Source organism: Saimiri boliviensis, chromosome 17 (genome assembly GCF_048565385.1).
Source record: "Saimiri boliviensis isolate mSaiBol1 chromosome 17, mSaiBol1.pri, whole genome shotgun sequence".
Lineage (NCBI taxonomy): Eukaryota > Metazoa > Chordata > Mammalia > Primates > Cebidae > Saimiri > Saimiri boliviensis.
In genome coordinates this window covers 30,144,479-30,167,795 of record NC_133465.1, presented here as the reverse complement: position 1 = coordinate 30,167,795, position 23,317 = coordinate 30,144,479, and the positions used below count along the sequence as shown (strand labels likewise).

Here is a 23,317-nt window from a genome sequence, read left to right as displayed (position 1 = left end):
TTTGACCTTTAGCCTCTTGCATTTGGGGAGGGCATCTATTGTTATTGCCTGTTTAAGTGTCTGCCTCCTCCTGAGAAAGAACTCCTTGAGGATGAGAACCTTGGTGCATCCTGACATTGCCAGTGTCCAGCACAAGCCTGGCAAAGAGCAGGTGCCTAAGAAAAGTTTGCTAATGAATGAATGAGTGACATTGATCACACCTGGATCCTAAGTCAAGACCAGCTCTCTGCAGGGTGGTGGGTGGAAGAGAGAAAGTCCAGGAGGTTTCAGATACACAATACTTGCCTGCAGTTGTCCAGAGCTTCACTGGACACTTGTGCTATGTGTCACTAGCCCCTCCCTACCCCCTCTAGGCTGTAATTGCACCGAGACCCCCCTCCCACCAAGAGGGCAGCGAGTTTGGGCTTGTTCTGCCCTCAGCTACCAGGGCTTTACCTTGGTAATGGAAATGGAAGGTGCCAGGACCAGCAGGTGGCGGGAGGCTCTGGAACCTCAGGGCTGCTTGGTGGGTGGGGCTGCGGATGACTTGGCCCCGAAGCAGGAAAGACTGGTTGGCCAGGGGCAGTGGATCAGGCCCCCCCAGGCCCTCCACAGTCACTGTCTCCCCTTCCCGGAGGCTGATATTCTGGACCTGCCGGTGGAGTGGAGAGAGAAAAGCAAGGCAGTCAGATTTCTTCCCGCTGCCTGAGTCACTGCCCTCAGGATCCTGCAGGCCTCAGACAGATCAATCCTCAATGCCCCTTGGGCATCGGAGCCCCTAGGCCCTGAGCTGGGCACTTCAGCAGGACAGGAGGAGCTCAGTGTGAGACAGGACCAGAAGTTCAGAGATATTAAGTAAATGATCCAAGGTCACATAGAGATTTTTAGTGTCAGTTCTTCATGTGCAAGCCTGGAACCCTAAAGTCTGAAGTCCTGCCTGCCCCAGCTGATATCTCCCACCCCCTGCCTGTGTTCACCATTGTTCCTGATCCCCCAGCAGCGGAGCTTCCCCAGACAAGCCCCTCACCCAACCCTGCCATCTTAACTGTTCTTATATAATGTAAACACTTCTCACCTAACCCCGCCATTGTAAGGGAAGTTGTGGTCATGTATACTCCTTGTCCCTAACCCCCACCACTGTAACTGAACTTACTCTGCAACACCCCTGCCCCCCAAAACACTACCCAAACTTATAAAACCAACTCCTATCCCATTGCCTTTTGCTAATGCCCTTTTCGGCTTTAGCCCACCTGTACCCAGGTGAATAAAAACAACCATGTTGCTCACACAAAGCCTGTTTGGAAGGTCTCTTCATTCAAAGCATGTGTTTTTCAATGCTTAGCAGCTCTGGGATTTTTTTTTTTTTTTTTTTTTTTGAGACGGAGTCTCACATTGTTGCCAGGGCTGGAGTGTAATGGTGTGATCTTGCCTTAGTGCAACTTCCGCCTCCCTGGTTCAAACGATTCTCCTGCCTCAGCCTCCTGAGTAGCTGGGATTACAGGTGCGTGCCACCACGCCTGGCTAATTTTTTGTATTTTTAGTAGAGATGAGGTTTCAATATATTGGCCAGGCTGGTCTCGAACGCCTGACCTCGTGATTTGCCTGCCTCAGCCTCCCAAAGTGCTGGGATTACAGATGTGAACAACCGCACCTGGCCCAGATCTGGGGTTTGTAAACACATCTTTCTGTCTCCAGAACTTTTCAGATACATCAGCTGCTTCCTGTGCTTTCCCCTCCCTGGGCTCTGTTTTCTCATCTGTAAAGTAGAGATGGGGTAGGTGTATTGAACCAGATGGTGTCTGAGGGCCTGGTCAGCAGTATGAGGTCTTAAGTATCAGATCCATGTGCCCAGCTTCCCCTGGACATCCCTGTTGGAGGCTTCACACCCAGCCTGCCTCATACTAGGTCGCTGTCTTCCCCCAGCTAGCAGTTCCCCTGGAAATGATCTCGTTGTCTCCCTGGGTGCCTAAGTCAGAAACTGTCATCTTGCCTGCTCCCTCATACCCAATCAGTCATTTGGTCCCATCAACTGGACCTCAAATCTGTTCATGACTCTTCATCCCCACTGCCACTTCCCCAGATCATTGCTGTTACTGTACACCTAGATCACCGCAGCAGGCTCCTGGCCAGCCTTCCTGCCTGTGGGGCTTAACCCACTCCTCCCTCTACAGCACTATTTTCTGAACTATAGCCAGCTAATAGTCTTAGATCTGTTGCTGATCATGATGCTTCCTTGTTTAAGTCCTCCACTGGCTCCCCATTGAGTCCGTGAAGCCTTGATGTAGTTCAAACTCCTTGCCTAGCCCTCAAGGCCCTGCCCAACTTGGCCCCTGCCGTCAACTGGGCCTTACACCACGCCCCTTTGCATGTCAGCCACGATTCTGTCTCTTTTTTCTGAGCTGCTTTCACCGATCCTTTCCCCTGGCTGTCACAGGGCCCACTGCCACCGCTGGTCTTCAGACCCTCAGTCCCTTGAGCATCTTTCTGGGCTTCATGCCTCCATTCAGGCAAACAAGGATTGGACACGGACGGACTCTGCCCAGAGGGAAATTAGCAGCATGGCTTGACAGAAGGAACACTGGATTGATTGGGAGCCCAGAGCTCTGGGACCTTATCCGAACCATGTGGTCTTGGACAAATATGCTGCTATTTGAGCTTCTGTTTCCTCATTTTATTTATTTAGTTTTTTTGAGACAGAGTCTCATTCTGTCACCCAGGCTGGAGTGCCATGGTGTGATCTTGGCTCACTGCAACCTCTACCGCCTGGGTTCAAGCAATTCTGCCTCAGCCTCCCGAGTAGCTGGGACTACAGGTACCTGCCACCATCCCCGGCTAATTTTTGTATTTTTAGTAGAGACAGGGTTTCACCATCTTGGCCAGGCTGGTCTTGAACTTCTGACCTCGTGATCCACCCGCCTCGGCCTCCCAAACTGTTGGGATGACAGGCAAGAGCCACCACGCCTGGCCTCCTCATTTTATAAAATTAGCTAGTGGAGCTCGCTGCTACTCCAAATGTGGTTTCTGGACCAGCAGTGTCGGCCTCACCTGGGAACTTACAAGAGACGCAGAGTCTCAGACCCCACCTCAGACCCACCAAAGCATACTCTACATTTTAACAGGATTCTTAGGGCAACTCAAAAGCAATGATCTATATGGGCTCAAGGTTCCTACCGTGTTGCTCTGAAGCAGGGTCTTCAAGGGTTAACCACCTGGGCTGGGTAAGTGGCATCCAGTGAGTGAGTCACCAAATCCTTCCCAGTCTTATTTCCCAAATACTCCCGTAGTTTCCTCCTCTCCATCCTCTTGTTACTGTCCTGGCCCTAATTAACTCCTGCCCAGGATTTTTCACCTGAGAATGGCTTTCTGTCTGTCTCACGCTTCCCACTCCCAACTCATCTCCTGCTGACTTCGGATCGCTCAGAGGACAAGGTCCAAACTGCCCAGCTCACATTTGGTGCCAGTGGCTCTGCCGCCCTCATTTACCCGCACTGCAGCCATAGGCCACCCTCACTTCCGCCCCCTGGGCATTCGCATATGGGACTCTGCAGGGGGAATGCCTTCCTTTCTTCCTGGTGAAGCTGGTCATCTTTTTAGACCTCAGGGCTGCATCCTCTGCCTCCCAGGCTAGGCCAGGCAGTCCTCCTGTTTCAGACTCTCCCCACTGGCCCCTGCCCATCTTGCTGTTAAAGCTCTGGGTGACATGTTGGGTCACAATGCCTTCTTCACTGGTCAGTTTCAACAAAGATATGTGGAGAGAGTAAATGTGTGGGCTGCTGGAGGGACATTCCCCATCAGATACCTGCGAGCTGAGAGGCACAGAGGATGCCGAGCCCAGCCGGGTCCAAGGCTCAGGGCCCCTCAGACTGGGTGCTGAGAAGAAATGTGGACTGAGGACTCCAGAAGGGGGAGCTGGCCAGGGAGAGGTCCCCACCTCTGCCTGAGAGGAAAGACCTGGTGGGTCTTCGGGCTGAAGAGAAGGCTCGAGGCAGGGTGCTGGAGGCCGAGGCGTCTCCTCTCTGTGAGAAGCTCCCCACCCAGGCACGTCTGGGCGGAGGCTGCCTGACCATCTGCTGGGGACATTCCTCAGGGAATTCCTGCAGCAGGCGGAGGCTGGATGAGGTCTCTTCAAACTTGGAGATTCTGTGATTCTAGAGTTGGGAAAACAAGACTCACACACGTGGAATCTGTAATTATCGAGAGATGCCAGGCAGCATATAATTCCGCCTTAAGTGGCACCGAATGCAGGCAGCAGGAATCCTCGCGGGGAGAGTGAAGGGCTCGAAGGCTCAGGGAAAGCGCCTGGAGCAGGTGGATCTCAGAGCGCCTTGAAGAGAGGAGCACTGGGAGAAGGAGGAAGTGGGTGTACTCACTACAGGGCAATTACCACGAAAGCAAAGGCAGAGAAGTTTTAATAGAAATTAATTTAGTATTTCCTTCTTAGTTCCCCATATACCTCTGGCTTGACTTCTAGCTTCTTGCTCCCGATCTTGCTGCTTTGTGGGGACCAGAGAGCAGCTGTAGCCACACAGTAACAATTGCCATCATAGAGCACCTACAGTGTGTCAAGCCTTGTGCTGGCGCTTTTCATCCTCATCACAACTCTATAAGATAGGTGGCAAAATACCCGCAAGTAAAGAGAGGCTCAGAGAGGCTAAGGGACTTGCAAAAGGTCACACAGGTGTTAAGCAGCCTTGCCTTGCTGAGACAAAGGCAGGTCCTATCCTCCCAACTTCATGGGGGCATCTTCTGTAGAAACAGATGTTTAGACATTATTCCCGGGCCCCAGGCCCCCCAGGTTTAGCAGAGTGGTGGGTTTTGGCTTGGCCTGGCTTTTTTAAGATGTTGGGATTTAAGTTCCCACCAGCCACCCCTTGCTCCTAGCAGTCTTAAAGCTGGGAAAACTGGGAGCTGAGACCTCTGGCCCCCTCTGGTCTGGGGGAGGCACGGCCCCTTCAAGTTGGCCTGGCTCCTAGCCCAGCCTGGTGGTGGGGGTTGGGATGAGAATGTGGAATGAAGTGGCTCCTATTGAGAAGGCTGCCTGTTCTCAGCCAGGGGCTGTCTGAGCAGCTCTGGCCCCCTGGGTTTCAAGCACCCTCTTGCGGGTCTGCTGCAGTGGCTGGAATGTAATTTGTCACTTGTTTGAGGGCCAGGCTGACAGGGGCCAGACAGGGCTGGGTGTCGGACAAGGAGGGGTGATAAAGTCTTGATGCAATTTGCAGCCATCTGTAGAGCCTGGGAGACAGATTGAAATGTCAGCTCTGTTCATGAGGGCTGTCTTCCATACCCATAGCCAGTGACAGGAGGGGACCTGGGGGCCAGGTAGGGGGAAGACAGAAGCAGAGGGAGCTGAGGACAATTCCTGCAGGACCCTGGGCTGTCTAACACTGCCTTGCTTCCAGCAGACCATGGGGTCAGCTCAAGGAATAAATATAGCCACTTTGAGAGGCTGGCCCTTTCCAGGATGGGAGGTGAGAAGGATTCAGGTTGCTTTCTGCCAGCCCCTAGATCAACAGCCTCATCTGGCCTGTCTGTCCCCATAAGAAGCTGTCAGTCAGGCCTCCAGTGCGTACCCTAATGGTGTAACCCTTAGGCGAGATGGCGTAACCCATAGGCAAGATGGCGCTACAGTTTTTTTACACATTTGCACCAATACAACCCAGCACAGGCAGATGAGCTCAAAGATGACTCCTGTGTGTGATCCCTACCCCCAGATGCTGACCACAGGTCTCCTAGGCTCCCTTGGTCATTATCGCCTGTGTGTACTTGGACACAGGCCCACTTACACACACACAGCCCCCTCAAACATGTGTCCTGGCATGTGCCTGCCCTCACACACCTGTGCTCCCTCACAGCAACCATAGGATAATCACAATTTTTCCCATAAGAACCTTTGCATTTTCACATCCATTATCTCTTCAGCTCTCAAAAAACTTCAATAAGGGAGGCAGGGCGGGCTGTTTCCCTGCACTTTATAGATAAGGGAACCTTTAATCAGAGAAGTTGAGAGACCCTCTTTGGTCACGCAGTGAGACCAAGACAAAGCCAGGACTCGAGGCCAGGACTCCTGGTTCTTGGTCAAGTGCCCTGTCTTGTGTGCATGGCAACCCCAGGCCCTCCCCAGAACTGGGAGAATTCCAGGTGGGTGTCCTCCAGGATCAGGCAGGGCTGACTGGGAAAGGGGATCTGGGGCAGAGCCTGACAGGTCCCGTCTCCGCCTGGACCTCCCCCTTTGGATTTGCCTTGTGCCACAGCCAGGCTTATCTCCTGGGCCAAGGGAAGAACAGGGGCTCTTGGGTCTTAGATTAAATCCCGGCACCATCACCGACCAGTTGAGGGGCCTTGGGCAAGTCATATGACCTCTCCGAGTCCCAGTTTTGCCTGTGAAATGGGGAGAGTTTGCCTACTTCATGGGTTTGTGAGGATTTGGTTAGATCCTGCCAGTAAGGGGTTCAGCAGGGAGGAGCACAGCGCTAGCAGTCATCTTTCCGTTTAATGGGGAGATGTGGGCCGCACCGTGCAGCAGGAATGATAGCTGGCTGTGAACTTACTTTACCCTCAGGTCTGCCAGCGCTTGCTTGTGAGGCACTGTACCTTGGAGCCACCCTCTCCCTGGCCAGGCTCTGCAGCCAAGCAAGCAGCAGAGCCAAGAGCCTGAGTTGCCCCTGCTCGGTCAGGCCTATGAGGGAGCTTGCTGACCCCACATTCAAAGGCACTGACTAGCCGGAGCCTGGTGCATCATCTGCTTCAATCTCCTTTCATAGAGAGGGAAACTGAGGCCTAGAGAAGGCCAAGGGTTTAGCCCAGTCATAGAGAGGTAGGCTACAGAGCCCACACTGAAAGCCCAGTCCTACAAGACAGCCTCTGTGCCCTTCTGAACTGGCACTCATCCAGAAAATGGTATGGGGTAAGGTCTGTTTTAGGGATGAGGAGAGTGGCCAAAATCCATGGGGCCAGACCTGCCTGCACCTCGTCATGCCTCTTGGATGAGCCTGCCTAGAGCCAGGAAATATAAAGTTGCCCAGAAATTCCACCCCACTGACTCCCTATCCCATGCCCACATCAGTCCTGGTTCTGACCTGACTTAGAAGGGGAGGGTGTTCCGGCCATCAAACTGACAGCTGGCCTGGCATGGGTAAGCTATGTGCTAACAGACCACCTGGGGCATGAGGGCAGGGACTATGGGCAGCTGTGCCCAGGCTCCAGATGGTACAGAGAGCAGCCAAGCCAAGATGGAGGCTGGCAGTGGGAAGGCTCTTGGAATGCCAAGTGCAGAGAGAGGCAGGCGCCAGGCCTGGAAAGGCCTGGAGCCCTCAGGGGGAGACTGGCTGCCTGGGGAGGGGATAGGACCCACATGGGCCATGGGGCTTATGCTCACCCATCCTGAAGGGGCTTCTCTGGATCTTTCAAGAAATAGCCTAGCATGGCCAGGCATGGTGGCTCACACCTGTAATCCCAGCACTTTGGGAGGCTGAGGTGGGAGGATCACGAGGTCAGCAGTTCAAAACCAGCCTGGCCAACATGGTGAAACCCCGTCTTTACTATAAATACAAAAATTAACCGGGCATGGTGGCGTGCACCTGTAATCCCAGCTACTCAGGAAGCTGAGGCAGGAGAATCATTCGAACCCGAGAGGTAGAGGTTGCGGTGAGCCAAGACTGTGCCACTGCCCTCCAACCTGGGCAACAGAGTGAGACTCTTGTCTCAAAAAGAAAGAAAGAAAGAAAGAAAGAAAGAAAGGAAGAAAGAAAGAAAGAAAGAAAGAAAGAAAAAGAAAGAAAGAAAGAGCCTAGCCCAATGCTGATACCCTTGGAAGTAGGCAAGTAGGCAAGTCCCGTTGGATCATAGAGGGCCTGACCTGGCCTCCTCCCTGTGGGTGGCTCAGATCTTTGTCCTCAGAGGGCATCAATAACTGCAGCACCATCAAAGGACGTGGGAGACAGGGGATGAAGCAGGTTATGAGAGGCTATGGTCCAAGCCATGCAGAGTAGGGCTTTTAGGGATTCTAGTACCACTGAGGCTGGTCCTCCAAAAAAAGGGGAATTGAGAGGGTCTGGCTCAAGGCCCCAGAATTTAGGCATGGGCTGTGGTCTCATGCTAGGGGCCCAGCATGGTGTCTGGCTGCCTTGCTCAGGGGTGATGTGTGGGTCCCTAAGACAGTCCTCTCCTCCATGGCTCCTGCCACTCTCCTTGCCCAGATTTTGTCCCACCTACCTGCCCTGAGTGATCCCAGTGAATTCATGGAGGGGCAGGTGGGGAATTCTCCATGACAGAAGCCACAGGCAGTCCCTTCTCCCCAAGTCTGAGGAGCCATGGGCAGCACTGTAGGCCTTCCAGCTGCCCACCTATCCTGCCCCCAGTGTCCAGCATGGCTTGACCCAACTGTCAGCCTGGGCAGAAGGGCACTGCTCTTGGGCTGAACCTCTGGCAGCCCTTGGCCTTACTCTCTGCCCCTACACAAGAGCCACCTTTCTAAAACAGCCAGGGCAGCCTTCAAGGGCCAGGCGTGCCACACCTGCTGCTGCCCAGGCCGGGCGTGGCTGCTGGCTTCTCATCCTACAGGCCTCAGGCCGGGTGTCATCACCTCCAGGAAGCCTTCCCTGACTCCCAGGCTGGTGGGGTGTGCCTGTCCTGTGCTTCCCATCCCCATTTCCGCCAGCACTGGTGCTCTGTGGTCATTGTTTATGATTTCTGTCTTCCCTACTAACCATGAAGGTCTGTGTCCCCAGAGCCCAGCACAGAGTGTGGCACATAGCAAATTCTCAACGTACGCTTATGGAACAAATCCTCTCAGCAAAATTCACTGGTTCGTGATTAACTGACCGACTTTAGGGAAATCCCTTTTCTTGCCTGGGCCTCAGTTTTTCCGACTCTCCAGTGGGTATTGGTGTGTAGTGTCAGAAATTCTTCAGGTCCCAAGTGGCCTGGGTCGGGTGGGCTGGGCGGGGGCGGGGGGGGGGCTTGCCAGAATTGGCCCTGGAAGAAGTACCTTCAATCCTGCTTAGTTCTGGCTGATTCTGTCTCTTGCTTCTTCCCCAAATTGGCTGCTGGCTCAGCTCTGGCCACCCTGTGACCCCCTCCCCTCCAAAGCTTCAGACTATCTAGGCCTGCTGGGATGACTGTGTCCCCAAGGACCCTGCCCCCATGGCGCCGAGGTGGAGGGTGGGACCCAAGTCTGCCACATTTCCTGACAGCAACCCAGGGCTGTGGCAGGTCTTCGTCTCAAGGTTGCCTGGTAACAGCTTTTGCATTCTGATAAAAAAAAAAAAAAAAAAAAAAAAAAAAACCATGGCAGCACCAGACAACAGACACGGGGCTTGTGTGAGGGGGTGGGCATCCAGCGTGGAGCTTGTGCCTGGGTCAGAGTTGGGGGCAAGCAGAGCCAGCATCTTGCCCCATTGGAGAGGATACCAGGGCTGGGCTCAGCCTGGTCCAGTGGGCTTCGGTAGGGGTGATAGGCTTGGGGGAAAGACAGAGCCTCCCAGGCCTGCAGGGGGGCACCCAGCCCGGCACCTGCCCCCTCCCACCCCCTTTCCCACACCTGCAGCTGGTGCCTTCCACCCAGTGAGCCACAGCCGGTGCCACCTCTCATTAGGTGATGATTTTACATTAATTACCTTAATTAAGCGGTGCTGAGTGCTAATGGCTTGAGAGGGGGAGTCACTGTTCCTAATTACCCTCCCAGTCAGCCCAGAGTGAGGGGCACAGGGCTTGGCAGAGTAGGAGGAAACAGTTGTAGGAAGAAGGGGAGGGGCGCAACAGGGGTAGGAGAGGGTCCTCCCAGACAGGGTCTGATTCAGAGACCTGGACCTGACATCCCCAGAGGGGAGTGCTAGAGGCACTGCCCCAGGACAGGTTTAGACAGCTCCAGGCCCAAATCCAGGGACAGGCAGGAATTGGAATGGGTGGGAAGCAGAACAGAAGGCAGGGAACAGGGAGCAGGACAAACTTCTGGGCACCCTGCCAGATTCCCTCCACCGGGCTGAATGCCTCTCTGGCCCACCCCTGGTCAGTCTCCAAGATCCAAGTCAAAGGTCACCACATCCCTTCCTTCCTCCATTCCTTTGTCTGGGCATTCAGTCAGTCCATGGAGTACCCATCTGGGCTCTGCACAAGGCACCCCTCAGGAGCTCATAGTCTAGCTGGGGAGGTGGACGGCTGTGTAAACAGATGGATGGAAGGCAGACTGCTCAGAGCTAAGATAGGGGATGCCCCAGGCTTTGGGGATCTGAGGGAATTCCCAGAGAGGGTGATGCCAGGGTCATGTCCTAAGGGAGGGCATCGTGGGATGACTTCCAGGCAGAGGGACTAGCATGTGCAGTTGGGACTTGGGAAAGAAGGTCTGGCCCATTGAGTTAGCTGCAAGTTGTTCAGTGCCAAGTGAAGGTAAAGAATAAGGGAAGAAGTGGCTAGGGGTAGACCCAGAGAGACTGACCTTGATTCAGCGGCCCCTTGAGAGGTGTAGGGAGCAGGACTGATTTGAGAAAAATGATAGCAGTGGAGGTGGAGATGGGTAGTAGGGAGCAAGTGTGGGTGGGGTGACCAGTGAGGCAGCTACTACATCATCAAGGGAGGGATTGGGGGTGCTAGACTACATGTGGTTATGCGGATGGAGGGAGAAGAGCAGACATATTTAGAGGGGAGTGTCATGGTGACAGAATTTGGGGATGAATTGATGGGACTGGGGGAAGAGGGACAGGGAAGGGCCAGGGTGACCCCATATTGCACAGCCCCAGGGATCCATCCTCATTGCACTGTGGTGGCTCTGCTCCAGGTTTCTGATCTGGACAGGAGTGGTTTGGGGGAACAAAAAGGAAGACTTGGGTTTGTGGAGGTTGATGAGGCTGTGGGATATCTGTGAGGACTTGCAGCCTCAGGCTTTGGGATTAAGAGAAAGTCTTAATCCTAAGGGAGGGATAAGATAGCCCAGGGAGGCTGAGGACAGGAGGCTGGACTGTAGATCTGACTTCCCTATCAGCTGATCACCTCTCTGATGGTGTGGTCAGGTCTGTCTTCCCCCACCTCCGCATCCCAGGAGCCAGCACAGGACCTCACCTGGAGAAGCTGCTCAGAGAGGATTTGCTGAATGAATGAATAAGGCTCCATGACTCTCTCAGGCCCAACGAGGCAGCCCTGTGTTCTCTGCTCAGCCCAAAGATTCAGGTGCAGGTTTATACTCACCCAACCCCTGACCAGCCACAACCCCTCTCGGTCTAGGGCATTGTCAAGCACACGGGACAGGATTCAACCATGTTTCAGGCCTATCTCCCAGCCCTGGCCTTAAGCAATCCCCTCCAACTGATGCCCCGAAGCATCCCCACATCCTCTCATAGCACGCACCTCTCTGAAGAACGAGAATACACCAGTACCAGCTTTGCCCTTACCAGATCCAGGTCACTCACCTTGATTTCCACGCCATAGCCAGGGTAGACAGAGATGTAGAAGAAGCAGTCCAGGCCGACATCAGGGGGTGAGCTGAGGGCTGTAGGGGAGTCCAGATAGCCCTCTGGGCCTGAGAAATTCCAGCTACAAGGGCCTGGGAGGCAGGAGGAGACACAAAGCTAGTGCCAGCTCTGGTGAAGTGGTCCAGTTAAGACTGAACCGTGTGTGTGTGTGTGTGTGTGTGTGTGTGTGTGTGTGTGTGGTGCAGACCACTCTTGGATGTCTAGTCCTCTGTTAAAAGAAGGGGACCACCTTTTATTAGGCACCTACCATGAACAATCTTATCTTAGTTCTCACAGTGGCTCAGTGAGGTTTGTTTTCTTATTGCCATTTTACAGATGAGGCTCAGAGATGAGATGTTAAGTGAAATTCCTAGGGTCAAGATTTTTTTTTTTTTTTTTTTTGAGACAGAGTTTCGCTTGTTGCCCAGACTGGGCTCACTACAACCTCCGCCTCCTGGGCTCAAGTGATTCTCCTGCCTCAGCCTCGCAAGTAGCTGGGATTACAGGTGCCCACCACCACGCCCGGCTAATTTTTGTATTTTTAGTAGAGATAGAGTTTCGCCATGTTGGCCAGGATGATCTTGAACTCCTGACCTCAGGTGATCCACTGGCCTTGGCCTCCCAAAATGCTGGGATTACAGGCATGAGCCACCACACCTGGCTGAAGAGTCAGGATTTGAACTTGGGTCTATCTGGGCCCAATCCATATGCCTCCTGCAGGCCGGCCCGTGGTGCCAAAGGGCAGGGCAGGTTGGCACAGTGTCAGAGACAGTGTGGGCCCCACAGCCCCCCTCATCCCTATTTCCACATCTGCAAGCCAGCAGGTAGCTGACCTGGTGGCTGGACTGTAGTGACAGTGGTGGTGATGATGGTGGTGGTAGTGGTGGTCTCCTCATCATCTCCTGAAGCTGTGGAGGAGGCGATGATCCCCTGGATCCCAATCCCTGTGGTCTGGGACACAACCTCTGGAACCCATGGCCTGCCCATGTCCCCAGGACCCTCCTGGGTTGGTGTCCAGGCTCTGCCAGGGGGTGTAGTGCTGGGCCTCTCCCATGGGCTTATGGTGGGCACTGCCATGCTGGGCCCTGGAGGTAGGGGAGCTGTGATTCGAAGGACAGGGGGCTCTGACTCTGGACTCCAGGGTCCCTCCCTGGACTGGGGCTGAGTGGGTACTGCAGCCATGGCTGGGGTGGGGCTGGTAAAGACAGGACGGCTGTCCTGGTTGGCCAGGCGGGGAAGGGGACTTGGGGTAAAGGGTGTCGGTGGGTCAGGCTGGAAGGGCAGTGCTGGCCTCAGCTCCTCATCTCCCTTCTCCAGCCCCTCTTGTAGGAATTCCTCAAGCAGTGGGTGGTGGTTGAGCAGCTTCAAGGTGGGGGCTGTTGTGACAAAGTGGACGCCTCGTTCTGGCTGCTCAGGTGTGGGGGCTGCTGTCAGCTCGCCATCTGCCTCCTCAATGCCTGAGGCTTGTCCTTTCCTCATGGTTGGGGCCTCTGAAGGGAGTCCTGAAATAACAAGGGATGGTCAGAGGTTCTCCCCCTGCTCCAGAAAGCATCATCACACCCAGCCTGAGCAGTGGGGGAACCAGCTCTCTTTTGATAGAGAGCCCTGGGAAGTATGCTCACTGCCGAGACTCACAGAACTACAGAATTTGAGAGCTGGAAGTGAGACGCAATCGCATACTTCAAGGATGGCACATGAGATACTTTTTCTCCTCCAGCACTAGAGGCAGACATTTCTAGCCCATCCGTGCACCGTTTCCTACTGTTCTCAGGTTCAGCCTCAGAATCCTTCTCAACACCGCACTCCAGGTGGTCACACCTGACAACTCAGACTGACCTGACAAATATTTGCCATCCCTAATGAAGAGCAAAAGCCTTATTTTGCTAATGAGGAAATAGGCCAGAGAAAGGAAGTGACTTACTCAAAGTCACGCGACCGGTTGAACTGAGATGAGAACCTTAAGTGAGAGTGAGTGTGTCTCCCACCACAGTGTCTTTCTTGCCTGAGATGATAGGGCATTCAAGTTCATTTCCTGTTCTCAGTGAACCTGCTAGTCATTAGCCTCAGGAAATGCGTCACATATGTGGGATTTTATTTTAGATTTCCTCATGGTTGCATGACTTCTTTTTTTATTTGTTTCTTTTGAGACAGGGTCTCGCTCTGTGGCCCAGGCTGCAATGCAGTGGCACGATCATGGCTCACTACAGCCTCAACCTCCCAGGTTCAAGTGATTCTCCCACCTCAGCCACACTCCCGATACCCCCACTCTGAGTAGCTGGGATTGCAGGTGCATGCCACCATGCCCGGCTAATTTTTAAAATTTTTGTAGAGATGGGATCTCACTACATTGCCTGGGCTGGTCTCAAACTCCTGGGCTGAAGCAATCCTCCCACCTCAGCCTCCTAGGGATTACAGGAATGGGCCATCGCACCCAGCCATGGGTGTATGACTTCTTTGTTAGGGGCTCATTAGGTCCTATTTCTCTCAGTTCTTAGGAAATATTTCTTTTGTACCCTTTTCTGTTTTTATGGTCCTTCTAGAGCAGTAACATGAGTAGAGTGAGAAGAGCCAAGTTTTGGAGCTAGGCAGATGTTCAAATCCCAGATCCACTACTCTAGGGCTGTGCGCCCTCAGGCAAATAACTCAAACTCTCTGAACCTTAGTTTTCTCATCTGTAAAACTGGGTTTCCTTTTTAGGATTGACTGAGATAATACTACCTCCCTTCTTTATTTAATATGTCCCCCTGAGTTTCCTTAATCTTTCTGGTGACACTAGTCAGGTTCCATCTAGGGCAAGATCAAAAACAGGTGTAGAATGGAAATCTAGCATGCTACCCACCCACCCCCTAATCCATGGCAGGCATTGCTAATCAATTTTGGTTATTTTTTGCCAAGACCACATGGGCCTTAGCAACTTCCTTCTCAACAATGTTATCCAGGCAGCCACTACCAATCAATTAGATTGGCTCTGGGGGATGAAACTTACTTGCTGTCTCTGGTCTGAGGTACAGATTGCTTTGCTACTGATTATGTTGACTTATTCAACCACATAGCTGGAGAAATGATGCATATTCTGCTTGTGGCCCATTCGGCTCCCCAGATCCTTAACTGCCAAGAAAAGGTCAATGAATGCTGGCTCCAGATTCAGCTCATACACAATTTTGCCAGCTCTGAGAAGCCTGGGAGGATATTTCTGATCTTTACAGCTCTCAAAATGGCTGCATGAGGACTTGAAGGGAAACACAGCCGGGGTGAGATAACAGAGTTTGCAAGGAGAAGGTCGCTTCCTCCGCACGTCTGGTGGTGGGGCTGTCATTCCACAGGCTCACACCCACTCCATAGATTGGCAGGCGTGAGGAAGCAGCAGATGGCCTACGTTCTGTTCAGGAGACCATAGCAGCTCTGATGTGTCAGACAAATGGGAGGAGGGAGGAAATTGGGTGGGGGAGCGGGTACAGGTTGGAGGGCTCTCCATTCTTCTGGGTCAGAGGAGCTTGGGCACCCTGCAGCCCTGAAAAACCAGGACCAACCACTATCTCCTGAGATGCCCACTAAAGCAGCCCACATGTGTCTTGGCATTGTGTGCCAGGCACTGACAACACCGTCCAATCTGGATGTCCAGCCAGGCCCATACCCCCCAGAGCAGATGGTTCACCAGTGCCTGTCTTTCATCTGAATCAGTTATGGAAGGTCCAGGCAGTGCCTGTGACATGCCAGAACAGGGCTTCTCTTTTTGCCTGCCCCACCCCTAGATGTCACACAGGCTTTGCCAGGTAAGCTGAGACTGATTCTAGCATGGCACAAAAGGAAGGGGGGCTTTTCTAACCACATAGACTGGAGCCCCCTGGAGCCAGGGATGGTTTAGGTGGCCCCTTTCCAGAGTACCCAACAAAAGATGTGGCCCTTGGCTCTCAGAGTAGGTAGCTGTGGGATTCTTCCCTGGGAGAGAGAGAGAGCACAGAGATCCTCTAATTCAGGAAGCGACCAGAGCGGGCACAGCTCTTCCTGCTGGCTGCGAGGTGGGTGCTGAGCAACGGAGCGGTGCTAATGGGTACCTCCGTTCACTGTCGATTGCACTGATTGTGTTATCTGGGGGGACCGAGCACTTGGTTAAGTGGGATCGAGATAGCATATCAAACGAGCAAATTCATTCTAAAATCAGCTGCCACTTGGTACCAGAAGGTGCCACCCATTGTCAGTTCAGAGAGGGTAAGATATCCTCTGGGAGAGAAGACATTTCTGGGGAGAGGGCATCTCCAGACCCCCTGGTTGACTTTGTCGGAGGCCTGAGGCCCTGAGACCTGCCCCCTAGTTTCCCAGGATTGTGGCCAGGAGATAGGGTTTTCTCTCTGCCTGGGCTGATGGATTTCAGGGGTACAGGGACTGACAAAGGGTGAGTATGATACAGGGGACAGAACAAGAAGGTGTCAGGGGCTCCAATGCCCAGTATTATCAGGCACTACTGTGTCAGGCCCTCCCCAGACCTTGTATCATTTACTGGATGCTGCACCTCTGGGAGATGGGAATTTTATTCCCACTTTACAAAGACCTGAAGCCTAGAGAGGTGAGGCAAGGACTCGCCTGAAGTCTCGCAGTGATGCGGCTGGGACTTAAACCTGCGTTGATCTGGCTTCAAAGCCCTAGGTCTTTCTACGCACCTACCTGCCTCATGGGAGGAAGAGGCTGGAGTTAAACAGCAGAGAACACTCCAGCCAGTTGAAGAAACTAAGCCCAGGGAGAGGCACGGACTCGTCCAAGATCTCACACCATTTAGAAGTCTGAGGCCAGAGCTTCTGGCATCTGGGACTTGATTGGGTTGGGCGCTGGTTGAGCAGGCCCTCAGGAAGCCTTCTGGCTGGGACCCAGGGAAACCCCTCCCCACCTGGCCTGAAGCGCATCTGAGCCTAGAACCCAGCGACACTGCTCTGCGGGGCCATGGCACAGAGCCACACACAGACCTAGGTTCAAGTGTCAGTTCTGCCACTTAAAGGTCTTGCGAGCCAGGCAAGTTGCCTCTCAGAGCCTTCGCCTCCTAGCTATAAATTGGGCACTTTGGCTGGGTGTGGTGGCTAAGCCTATAATCCCAGCACTTTGGGAGCCTGAGGTGGGTGGATCATCTGAGCTCCGGAGTTTGAGACCAGCCTGGGCAACATGAAGAAACCTCGTCTCTACTAAAAATACAAAATTAGCCTGGTGTGGTGGTGCATGCCTGTGATCCCAGCTACTTGGGAGGCGGAGGCAGGACCCGGAAGGCAAAGGTTCTTGTGAGCTGAGATCGCGCCTTTGCAATCCAGCCTGGGAAACAAGAGCAAAACTCCATCTCAATAATAACAACAACAAAAAAGGCACTTTGGAAGGGTTTTGTGGGAATCTGCATGTTCTGAATAGCAGAGTTCTGAAGGCTAAGGGAGAAGGCCACACTCAGAGGTTGGGCAGCCCCTGTCAGGGGAATACTGAGACAGGCTTCTAGGGTAGGAAGGAGTTGGTCCCTGGCAGGTAGGGGTCTCTTCTCTGGAGGAACCACCCATGTTCCATGTTGGGTGGCAGCATGTATGACCCTGAGGATGTCAAAGACCTCCTCCATAAAACAAGGACAACACTGCACCGTGCAAAGGGCGGCGGCCTTCAAGGCCCTCATGTCTGTGGGGGACGCAGTGGTGGGCCGCAGCAAGATCGTCCCCCATGATCCCCACTTGCCAGGCCCACCTGGTGCCAGAACACAGGATGCACTCACTCCTTGTAGCTCGGTCCTCCTCTCCTGCAGGGCTGGGGGCTGCCTCCTCCAAGTGGGCTGGGTCCGGGAAACACCCTTTCCCTCCCCGCGCGCCAGGAACTTCCCCGCGCTTGCAGCCCCTAGCCCTGGCTTGGCCCCGCCGCCGCCTGGGCCCTCCCCCCGCATTAGCTCTTAAGCTATGCAAATAGACATCGGAGGGAGCCCTGTTTAAAGTATTTAGACGCAATGAAAAAAGGCTTTCATCGGCACTAATGAGCCATTCAGGATGCCTCCCCGGTGGATTCTCTCCCGCTCCCGCCTCCCTGCCCGCACCGCCCCTCTAAGGCCCCTCTTGGGATTGGAGGCCCCTTCCCCCCAACCCCAGCCTGAGACTCCCTGGGAGGGCCGCTTACCCTGCCCCTCTTCCCAGGGCCCAGCTGGGTGAGGGTGGAGCTGAGGGCCCAAGCGCCCTACCCCTGCCAGATCTGGAGGGGATAGGGGACGGGGCCCAGCTTGTGTTTAGGGGAAGCTTTAAGGACTGGGGCCTCTTCTGGCGTCCAGCTAGGTAGGTGTTCTGACCTCTGTCTTATTATAGATGGGGAAACCGAGGCTCAGTGAGGCCCAGGAGCTTGCCCAGGTTCACAGTGCTGGTGTGCGGTGGAGCTGGAGTCATTACGCAGTGCCCCAGCCTGGGGGAACCGCTGTACCAGGCAGTGGTGCCACCTCAGGGCCAGCTGGCCTGCCCCTTCAGCGCTGCTGTTTCTGCAGATCTTTCTGTACCAGTCAGCCAGAAAGCCTTGGGTTCCACTCCCAAATCGATGCTGCACTGTGTGGCCTGGGCAGGGGCTGCCTACTCAAGCCTGTCTGCTCATCTGTGGAGTGAAGACATGCTGGGTTTGGGGAGGGCTCAGCTGTGGACAGACATGTGCTGTCACCCACCACAGCCTCTGCAAGGGCAGGCAGCACTTCCTGTCACTCTGGCGGTCCCTGAAGAGGTGCCTGGCATTCCCCAAGCCTCTGGCCCCTCAGAGATGGGCAGGCACAGGAGCCAAAGTTCTGGGACGAGTTCAGGCCTGACCCCTCCCTTGTGGCAGCACCAACTCTCAGCTTCGGGAGAGGGCATGACAGCACGTGGGTACAAGGGGAAGCCTGAGGGACAGGGCAGGCAGGGGGCCCACTCCTCTGGGTTCCAGAGGTTAAGCTGGCCCAGCACGGGGAGAATGAGGATTTAATGGGATCCATTTATTATCCCATAAAAGTTAATGAGTTTATTCTGGAGGTTCCCTGGCCCCTTTCAAGTTTTAATAGGGGATTAGTGAGGGTCTGGTCCCTGCAGACCCCTATTATCCAAGAACCTGAGGGAGCTGAGAGTGCTTGGGCCCCCCCAGAGCCAGAGTCCAGCCTCAGAGTGACAGTTCCATGGGCCCAGCCCTGCCCTCTGTACTGAGGCTCCAGCTAGAGGCTGGCAGGGCTACATAGGGCCGCTGGGAACTGAGGCCTAGTTCTAGAGGCTTCTAATTCCATGTGCTACTGAAATAATTACCCCCACAATGTCCAGCACCGGAGGCAGGTTTGCTGCTGACCATCTGCTTGTGTTGATAGGGAAAGCAATATAACCCCCACGAGACAGATGAGGAAACCAAGGCCCAGATTGAGGCTGTGGCTCCTCCAAGGCCACCTAGAAGCCGAGCCAGAAGGCAACTGGGGCTGGTGAGAGCTGCCATTCACTTACTCTGTGCCTACCGTGTGCTGACCACGCACTCAGTGCCCTCATACATAATTTCATGGCGGTCCCAGTGGCTCACGCCTGTAATCCCAGAACTTTGGGAGGCCAAGGTGGGTGCATCACTTGAGGTTGGGAGTTTGAGACCAGCCTGACCAACATGGAGAAACCCCATCTACTAAAAATACAAAATTAGCCGGGCATGGTGGTGCATGCCTGTAATCCCAGCTACTTGGGAGGATGAGGCAGGAGAATCACTTGAACCCTGGAGGTGGAAGTTGCAGTGAGCCGAGATGGCACCATTGCACTCCAGCCTGGGCAACAAGAGCGAAACTCCGTTTAAGAAAAAAAAAAAAGGTTTTTTCTCATCCTCCCCTTGCTCCAGGGAGGTTTGTGACATTATCCCAAGAGTTGAAGACGCTGGGGCCCAGAATGGTTATGAAGCTTGTCCAAGGTCACACAGCAAATGAATGGCAGAGCCTGGGACTAGAACCCAAAGCTGGGCAGCTCCATAGCTCAGCTGTCTACTGCTCTTGCTGGCATTCAGCTGTAGCACCTGGGGCCTCCTAGCTCCCAACCAAGCTGGACACCACTATCCTAGGGCACTCATGCCAGGAGCCCTGCAGCTTGGATGATGGGGAAGGATGTTCTGGTGGTGTCCTGGAGGGGCAGTTGTTGGGGTGGACACAGAGATACACTCAAAGGGACCTTCTTATTGCCAGAACAAGTGCCTTCCCCCTTTTGGCTCCATTTGCTCACGTGATTCTCTCTCCTTGCCATGACTTCTCTATTCCTTTGTTTCTGCAAACCGTCCCCATCCTTCACTGGTCAGCTCCTATCATCCTCTGGGGAACCATCCTTGCCTGGCCCTTGACCTCCTGGGGGCACTTCCTAGTGGGCTCCTAACACATGAATGGCTTGTGTCCCTGGGCAAGGATCCAGCAGTGGGCATCTCTCTTCCCATTTCTCTACCTGGTGCTAGGCATAATGAAAGCTGGGCTCAGGGCACACTGTTTCCAAGCTCTGATTCTGCCTCCCTGCACATTCAGAAGGCACCCTGCTCTCCAAGTGCCTAGCCCCTGGCCAGCAGGGTGAGCAGGAGTGGGTCCTGCAGGGAGAAGATGGGCAGCCAGCCCTTGGCAGTGCCCCATCATAGCCTAAACTGGCAGCTGATAGGGAGTGTCTGCTGGCACAAGCTGGTGGGTCTGCATTGCCCCAGACTACCCTCTCTTCCCCTACCACTGATCATCTCCGTCACGGTCTCTCACCACCCTCTCTTTCTTGGTCAACTCCTGCAGTCCAGTCAAATTTGGATTGCAAATATGAATGGAGGCAACTTCTCTTGACCAGGCTCCAGGCAAGGCAGTGGCTGGTTCCCAGAACCTGAGCTCTTGTAGCCTTTGTGAGCATCTCATCCTTCCCTCACTTACTCAGGAAGAAATCAAGTCTGGAAGGTTTTCCCAGGTCATACAGCACACTTGAGCTGGGTTGGGACTCAGGTTGGAGCTGAGAAGGCATCTGGCCCAACTGTTGGGAAGAGTGAACCCTCCAATCTGGAGCTGTCTGTCATCTGTAGGCATACTTCCAGGGACAGCCCACTGCCTCCGGAGCTGTCCTGCTTGGGAACAGGGGTAACCATGGGCCTTGGCATCTCCAGAGTTGGGGTCTCATTGCCACATGGAGGGAGCATGGGTGGAGGTAGTGGACACCAGCTACGAGTCAGGCCATGCCATCCTCATCCTATCCCTGATAGGCCAGGTCCCTCAGCACAAGTCACTTCCACAACTGAGTTTCCATATTTTCATCAGTAAAATGGGTCCCTGCCAGTTCTAACATTCCAGGATCTAGTGAATCATTAAGGGCTCTACGAATAAAAATATTGAGGCCGGGCGTGGTAGTTCACGCCTGTAATCCCAGCACTTTGGGAGGCTGAGGAGGGCAGATTATGAGGTCAAGAGATAAAGACCATCCTGGTCAACATGGTGAAACCCTGCCTCTACTAAAAATACAAAAATTAGCTGGGCGTGGTGGCGCACACCTGTAGTCCCAGCTACTCGGGAGGCTGAGGCAGGAGAATTGCTTGAACCCTGGAGGTGGACGTTACAGTGAGCCGAGATCCCACCACTGCACTCCAGCCTTGCGCCTGGCGACAGAGCAAGACTCTGTCTCACAAAAAAAAAAAAAAAAAAAAAAAAAAAAATTGAATGCTGCTGTTTACCGAGTATATATTTACCACATGCCCAGCAACACTGTAAGTGCTTTACCAGAATTAACACAATCCCCATCATAACTTTATGAGATAGAAACTTTTATTATCCATAGATGAGGACACTGAAACCCAGGGAAATGCATTAGCACTTTGAATGCATCTGATTCAAACCTGGGTTGTCTAGCCCTAGAGCAGAACTATTCAATAGAACTTTGTAATGATAGGAGGCTGAGGCAAGAGAATTGCCTGAGCCCAGGAGGCGGAGGTTGCGGTGAGCCGAGATCGCGCCATTGCACTCCAACCTGGGTAACAAGAGCGAAACTCCGCCTCAAAAAAAAAAAAAAAAGAACTTTGTAATGATGGAAATATTTTAATTTATTTTTAGAGATGAGGGTCTTGCTATGTTGCCCATACTGTACTTGAAACTACCTTTGCAAAAATTATAATGGTAAGAAAATTATGACAGTGAAATAAATATGATATAACCAACTCCATCTTGCCTTTAACCTCCATACTGCCCTTGGTCATTCCTGGGTATGGGCCAAGCTAACTTTGGGAGAAATTTAGTTTATAGTTTAAATGATAATAGCTCTTCCCAAAACTAAACCATCTTTTAAAAACTAATGAAAGAGGCCAGGTATGGTGGCTCATGCTTGTATTCCCAGCACTTTGGGAGGCCGAGGAGGGTGGATCACCTGAGGTCAGGAGTTCGAGACCAGCCTTGCCAATATGGTGAAATTCCATTTCTACCAAAAATACAAAAATTAGCCGGGTATGGTGGGCATGCCTGTAATCTCAGCTACTCAGGAGGCTGAGGCAGGAGAATCACTTGAATCCAGGAGATGGAGGTTGCAGTGAGCTGAGATAGCACCATTGCACTCCATCCTGGGTGATAACAGTGAAACTCTGTCTCCTCCACCCCCTGCAAAAAAAAGAGAAAAAAACTAATGAAAGGCCACCCAGGTTTGGAGGATGAGAAGGCCCTGAATTCTGCTGAGATGTAGGCATAAACAATTAGCAGCCATTATTCTGGAAGTCACAAGATTTACAACTTTCCCAATTATTCCTGTAAATAACATCACTATTGTAGAACCTACGATTGGCTTTTTGAGATGTCTTTTCAGACTTTTGCATTTCTTTTTTTCCTTTTTTCTTTCTTTCTTTCTTTCCTTTTTTTTTTTTTTTGAGATAGACTCTGTCTCCCAGGCTGGAGTGCAGTGTAATGGTCTTGGCTTACTGCAGCCTTGACCTCCCAGGCTCAGGTGATTCTCCAACTTCAACCTCCTAGTAGTTGGAACTACAGGCGTGTGCCACCACACCTGGCCAGTTTTTTGTATTTTTGGTAGAGATGGACTTTCAGCATGTTGCCCAGGTTGGTCTAGAAATCCTGGACTCAAGCAATCTACCCGCCTCAGCCTCCCAAAGTGCTAGGATTACTGGCGTGAGCCACTGTGCCTGGCAAGACTTTTGCATTTCTGATGACAAGATGGCTCCACCTGGCCCAAGACTCAGGACTCCTGGGTCCTGTGGTCCGCCCCCAGAAGTGGAGGGACCATTTTCCACACCCCTATAATTTCATCCCCAACCAATCAGCAGCACTCATTCCCCAGCCCCTGGCTATAAAAAACCCTAGCCTTCTTCAGACTTGAAAGATGACTTCCAAATAATAATAAAAATAATAAAAATAAAAAACCCCAAAACCATGAAACACTGCCTCCAAATATTCAGGGAGGATGATTTGAGTAGTAAATAAAACTCTGGTCTCCCATTTATTTAACTATTAATTAATTTTTTTTTTTTTTAGATGAAGTCTTGCCCCGTCACCCAGGCTGGAGTGCAGTGGTGTTATCTTGACTACTGCAACCTCTGCCTCCGGGGTTCAAGCAACTTTCCTGCCTCAGCCTCTCAAGTAACTGGAACTACAGTTGTGTGTCACCATGCCTAGCCAGTTTTTGAATTTTTAGTAGGGATGGAGTTTCACCATGTTGGCAAGGCTGATCTCGAACTCCTGACCTCAGGTGATCTTCCCTTCTCGGCCTTCCAAAGTGCTGGGATTACAGGTGTGAGCCATTACTCCCAGCCTCTATTTATTTATTTATTTTTGAGATGGAGTCTCATTCTGTTGCCCAGGCTGGAGTGCAGTGGTGCGACCTCAGCTCACTGCAACCTCTGCCTCCCAGGTTCAAGCAATTCTCCTGTTTCAATCTCCCAAGTAGCTGAGATTATAGGCATGCACTACCATGCCCAGCTAA

At 53.0% G+C, this 23,317-nt stretch overlaps 1 protein-coding gene across 3 annotated transcripts in view; it reads right to left on the bottom strand.

Annotated features, from left to right (window-relative positions):
- Positions 1 to 23,317, bottom strand: part of SEZ6 (seizure related 6 homolog) — a 53,228-nt gene that overhangs the window by 14,608 nt on the left and 15,303 nt on the right. For 2 of the 3 annotated variants that reach the window (XM_039476827.2, XM_039476828.2), the window contains exons 2-4: positions 12,254 to 12,922; positions 11,379 to 11,512; positions 436 to 631 (exon numbers count right to left, since the gene is read on the bottom strand). In XM_039476827.2, the coding sequence (XP_039332761.1) occupies positions 436 to 631; positions 11,379 to 11,512; positions 12,254 to 12,922 (999 nt within the window). The remainder of the gene's footprint in view (positions 1 to 435; positions 632 to 11,378; positions 11,513 to 12,253; positions 12,923 to 23,317) is intronic. The other variant, XM_074388449.1, reaches the window with a different exon arrangement.